The sequence below is a fragment of the Humulus lupulus genome, chromosome 3 (genome assembly GCF_963169125.1).
Source record: "Humulus lupulus chromosome 3, drHumLupu1.1, whole genome shotgun sequence".
Lineage (NCBI taxonomy): Eukaryota > Viridiplantae > Streptophyta > Magnoliopsida > Rosales > Cannabaceae > Humulus > Humulus lupulus.
Genome location: NC_084795.1, coordinates 57678012 through 57684011, shown reverse-complemented (window position 1 = coordinate 57684011; position 6000 = coordinate 57678012). Strand labels below are relative to the sequence as shown.

Sequence of the window (6000 nt, the reverse complement as noted above, 5' to 3'; positions counted from 1 at the left end):
TTGTTACTCTTAATATCATAATTAATTTAAAATTTGATATAAAAATTATTATAAAAACAAAAGTTAATATTAAGAAAAATTTAGAAAAAAAAATCTAGTTTTAAAATTTTGTAATAAATACATAATTTTAATAAATACATATTTACATAATTTAGTTTATTTTTAAAATTTTATTATTCATTAATTATAATTTTTTATTTGAATTTTGGCGACATTTTATGACTGTCGGCATTGAACTTTTATTAACTGTCGATGTTGGGGTCAATAGCGACACATTTTAACTGTCGGTGTTGGGGTCAATAGCGACACATTCATTGGTCGAATTAACTGTCGGCGTTGGGGTCAATAGCATCACATTTTAACTGTCGGCATTGGTCTTGAATTAACTGTCGGCGTTGGGGTCAATAGAGACACTCAAAAGCAATGGTGACAATTATTAGCTGTCGGCGTTGGTCTCTATGCCTACAGATTTTAACTGTCAGCGTAGAGTCCCGCTAAGAAATTACAACAGTCAACAGAGTTGACTGTGGGTGTTAGGTGTCGGGAAAGCCCAGTTTTGTAGTAGTGTTATCTATAGACTTTGACCGATATGATGCTGATTGCCGACCTCGAATAACTTAGTGGGTCATCTGATGAGACGCAGTCCATGCATTCAAAAGATATTTATTGTTGTAACTTCCCTACATTAAAGGGATATTAACTAGTCTAATATACGCCCCCTGGTCTTCAGGGGACGTTTCCTTGTATAAAGGAGTTACATAATTTAATGTCATTATTTCCATTAATACATAGGAGTATCTTCCCGAAATATGTGGGAACGAACTCTGAGAACCCTCTATAAATAGAGAGGTCATGAACATTTGTAGGAAGAGAGATTTTTTTTTATATCTTGAGAGAATTTCTGGAGAATTCATCTCTGAAGAATTTCCTGAAATTTCCAAAGTCTTAATAAAATTGACTCGTGGACTAGGCAGAGTTAACTACTGAACAACGTAAAATTCTTGTTGTTTTTCTATATTATTCATCTGCGCCATAGTTCCTGTTGTTTAATTGTTCTACATTTTAAGTTGACGAAAAACTGCGTCAACAAATCAAATAATACTTAACACTTTTCTAAATTGTGAATAAAAATACCAAATTCAATTAGTTTTTATTTAACTACCTTAACAATAACAAATACAAATATAATTTAAAATCTGATATTATTTCTTTAAATATACAAATGGGATTTTTTTTTAAATAAAACATATGTTGATTTCTTCTCAATAATATAATAACATCAATTTTGAAAAATAAAAATAAATAACTTAAATAGTTTTCAAGAGACTAAAACAACATCAGCTAGTTTCTAATATCCAATCTCATAATTCTAACCCTCTGATTAAACCAACTTAATTAAGGAAGAAAAAATAACATACTTGAAGAGAGAGTGAGGGAGCTCATGCTGACAGAATAAAAAAAAATGTAAAATTATAAATAAAAATATTTATATAGATATATAATTAACAAAAACACACATATAAATACAAATCTGAAAAAAGATATATAAAAATATATATACATAAATATGTAAATATAATTATATATACTTGAAAAAAGAGAAATGAGTTGAGAGCGAGGGTGCCGAGATATAGTGGAGGGAGAAAGGGAGAGTGAAAATGACAGTCAGAGGGGTATTGAGGTTCGGGGGTGCTGATATGGGTCGGGGCATGTCAAATGGAGAGTTTGGGGGCTCTGTGTGGTAAGAGAAAGGTCGGAAAGGGGTGGTCTCGCAAAAATTTAGAAGAAAATTTTGGACAGGCAAAGAAAGAATGAGGAAGAAGACTGGTTTTTTTTTTTTTAATATATTCAGTATATTATTAAGGGTGACACATGTCGCCGCTAATACTTTTACAATAAAAAATAACTGCAAACTTCTCCCTCGTTTTTTCCACTGAAAAATTTAATTATTTTAAGAGTATTAGCAATGACATGTCACCATAATTTCTTTAAGCGTCGGCACTAAATCAGTTCTCAAGTTAAAATAAAATAAGACAAACACATTATTCAAGGCCACATGCTATTGTCCCAACATGCTATCACACAAAAAGTGTCGATCCTAAAAGTTTTTTTTTCTTGTAGTAATGTTATTGGGTCCTTTTGAGTACTATAATACCACTATGATGTAGTGGAAGCTTCTACAAGAAAGATACACAAAAAATTGATTAACAAAAGGTTTATATGCTCGTTCACTTTTAGGTCTCAAACAATGTGCATCATCAGTTAAAGTAATTGTCATCATGACTCATGATTCTGTAGCCTAACAGATGGAAAAGCATCAACTTAAAAGTTATGAAATAATTGATTAACTTATAGAATTAGATCAGATCTGCTTTTGTATAAAAGGGCGATGGCGAAAGCCTTAGCCTTACAAGTCACACCATAATCTTCAACATTTCATATCAGAACTCATTGAAAGAAACATATATATAAGTTTTGAACTTGGCTACTGTTTAAACAAAAATGCCGTCGTCCGATATTTGCAAGCTGGAGACTGACGTAGAAATCAAGGCTTCTGCTAAAAAATTCCATGACATGTTCAGGCATAAACCACACCATATCCACCATGCTAGCTCTGACAAGGTTCAGGGTTGTGACTTACTCGAAGGTGAATGGGGCCAAGTGGGGTCTGTCGTTTGCTGGAAATTCTTCTATGGTAAGACCAAACAATCTATATATATATTTAAATTTGTTGAGCTAATCTCTCATTTGCAAGTTGTTTTTCTTTTGTTTGTTGGGTTGTTTTTGTTTAAAGGTTAAAATATATGTTATATATGTTAATACATATTCATAATATTACTAAATAATTGAGAATCATATGTAGATATAAATACATTAAATATAATTAAATAAACGCTTGCAGAGGGGAAAGCTAAAGTGTCAAAGGAAATAGTGGAAGCCATAGATGAGGAGAAGAATTTAATCACATTCAAACCGATTGAAGGAGATCTTCTGGAACACTACAAGAGCATGAATTTCACAATTCAAGCTACTCCCAAAACTGATGGCAAGGGAAGCGTAATACACTGGACTATCGAGTACGAAAAGCGCCATGACGAAGTCCCAGACCCGCACCCCATGATTGAGTACCTCGAGGATCTTTCTAAAGATCTCGATGTTCATCTTCTCCAGGATATATATATAGCCAAACCACAAATCTAAAGCTGCAACGTTTATGGCCCTCTAAATAATGTAAGGTTTGAGTATATTTGTATAAATAGTTGGTCGTAATACGTCGTTTGGCATGATGATCTTGTTATCATGATACGTAATTACTTGCTATATATTGTTATCTCTATATGTGTATTTGAGTGTTCATGCACGTTTATGTTCTTGCCTTTATTTGGAAATATATTCCAGTACGTAACTGTTTACTTCTTTATGTAATTCTCTCTCCTAGCAAAAATGCTTCTCAGGCGTCAATTTTGGGAAGTTGGTTTTCTGCATAAGCTGATTTTACTTGTGTTTCTCTCATTGTTAGTCATTGAAAATCCATTATAACACAATCTCATAAGGACACTATAACACAGTGAACACATTGTTAACAAATATCTATATCATTATTATAACCTTTTATATATATAAATATACTGTACTATGCAACTTCCCAAAGAGAATGATATGAGCAGGTGAAAAGAAGAGGTTAAAATTTTGAAATACTGCTGCAAAGTAATTGGCTTGGGCCCCAAAACCCAAAAGCATTAACATAATAAATGCATACACATATATAATGCAACCTCCATTATTATAACATTACAATAATCAAAGTTTAAAACCCAAAACCATTAACAATTATAAACGAATACACGTACATAAGGCACGACGAGAATAGAGATAGAAGCGAAGCAAGAAACATGGAAAAGAGAATTTCATATTCATATCACACTTACATTATTATAACATTACAATAATCAAAGTTTAAAACCCAAAACCATTAACAATTATAAACGAATACACGTACATAAGGCACGACGAGAATAGAGATAGAAGCGAAGCAAGAAACATGGAAAAGAGAATTTCATATTCATATCACACTTACAATTCAAAGAAAAGTAGAGACTCTGAGATGATTGGAGAAATTCAGTGCTAGGTGACGTATCTTTTTAGCCCAACGATATGATAATGTGTCAATTATGAAAATTCCCAGAGAAAGAGTCAATCCAAAAACCCATAAGGAATTTCAAAGAAAGAATAAAAATAAAGTAAAATAAAGAAAAGAGACCACAGTTGAGATGATAGGAGAGAGTTTGGTGTCAACTCTTTTGGGTGCTGCGATTGAAATTTGGAAAAAGAACAAGAAAGAATTTAGGGGATTTTGGGTTTGAGTACACCGTTTATGAGAATTATAAAAAAAGTAATCGAATCGGGTGAGTACCCGATCCACTTGAGTAAAAAGCAGGATGAGTTAGTGCCTCACCCCTAATTATGCCCCAATTTTGTGATTGCTACTTGTATTGGTCTAACTAGAAAACATGACCGCGCATCTCACAATATAATAATTAAAAAATATATATTCTTAAGTAATTTTTTGGAAAATTATGTTATAGGGAGTCTTTTTCACTTTACTTATACAACATGCTCTTTATATGAACATGTGCTTTTTTTTATTATTATTATACAGTTTTTTATAATAAAAAGCCTAACTTATGAATAAATAAATTTATGTTTTGTGTAAGGATTAATTTGGCTAATGCTACACCCAAATTTCGAGAATGGAATTTATGGCCTCGAAATGTAGGCTCATAAAGTGTAAGCTCGAAATAAGCATGTATGCCACATCATCAGCATATATGTGGATTGAGTTTGGCAGTTTCACTTGGCATTAAGGTGACGATGATGGAATTGGTGAGCTCGGAGCTACATGCGGTCTCGAAGATGTTTCGAGGTTACAAGTTAAGCTTGAAGCCACAGCTGAATAATTGCAAGGATTCAACACTTGTATCAATTTCCTGGTTTGTTCTTATTGGCGACCGAGCACCAGTTAAGAAGGTTCGAGCTTAGGCATCAAGCTCGAAAGGATAAATCTTCTCCGAAGACTGAGTGCATTTTGAACCTTCATTAGAAGCTCGAGGAGGTGGATCTTCGCTGGTTGAGCTCAATAAAGTCATTGCCTAAGGACGAGGTTAACTAGAATGACGAGTTCGTGATGTGGGTCGACCTCGAAAGTGTGTAAATTATATGTTCGAGGTCGGTAATCCAGTTTGAACGCAGTTGTTGTTTGAAAATCCCTATTCCATGGGGATTTGTTCTAATCTGATAATAAATCCATATTATCATGGGATATTATGTAATTAATGCATTTATTTGTATTTATTTCAATTTTGAATTGTAACTTCTCAAAATAATAGGGAAGATATTTTGTAAACCAGTCTATAAAGAGACTGGAGAAATTCGTTGGTGGAAAGAGACAATTTGGTATAGGGAATACTATGCAAAAATTGCTTTGTAAAAGCTTTGAAAAAATTCCACCACTCAATAATATTGACTCGTGGACTAGGCAGATTTTAACTGCTGAACCACGTAAAATCTCGTATGTTTTATTATTTTTCCTAATTGTGTGTTTAGTGCTCCTCTAATTTAAGTTGACGAAAAACGGCGTCAACAGTTTGGTGCTTTCATTAAGAGCATTAAGCAAGACGTTAAACTGTTTGATCAAAAACATCCTAGATTATCAATGGCCGCCATAAGCAACACCAGCACTGGTGGGCGACCATTGCCCCAAATACCAGAGGAACAAACTCCTCACACTGAAGACCACCCATGTCGACCTGGGAAGTAGCACATGGCTGACCAAGGGCTTGAAGACAAAAGTGATTCATCTAATTCCGAGAGGTCGCCTGCTCCCAGGCCTGATAAGGATCTCTACTATAATCCAGAGAGATACATTCCTATGGTGGAACTGGAGAATTGCCAACTGTGCCAACAATTGGAAAAAGTGACAAGGCACAACGAAGAATTGGT

At 33.7% G+C, this 6000-nt stretch overlaps 1 protein-coding gene across 1 annotated transcript; it reads left to right on the top strand.

Moving 5' to 3' along the window:
- Positions 1-2376: 2376 nt before the first annotated feature.
- LOC133821146 (MLP-like protein 43) lies at positions 2377-3488 on the top strand. The gene is made up of 2 exons (XM_062253620.1): positions 2377-2695; positions 2903-3488. The coding sequence occupies exons 1-2, from the start codon at positions 2503-2505 to the stop codon at positions 3199-3201; spliced, it is 492 nt and encodes a 163-aa protein (XP_062109604.1). The 5' UTR covers positions 2377-2502; the 3' UTR covers positions 3202-3488.
- Positions 3489-6000: the final 2512 nt, after the last annotated feature.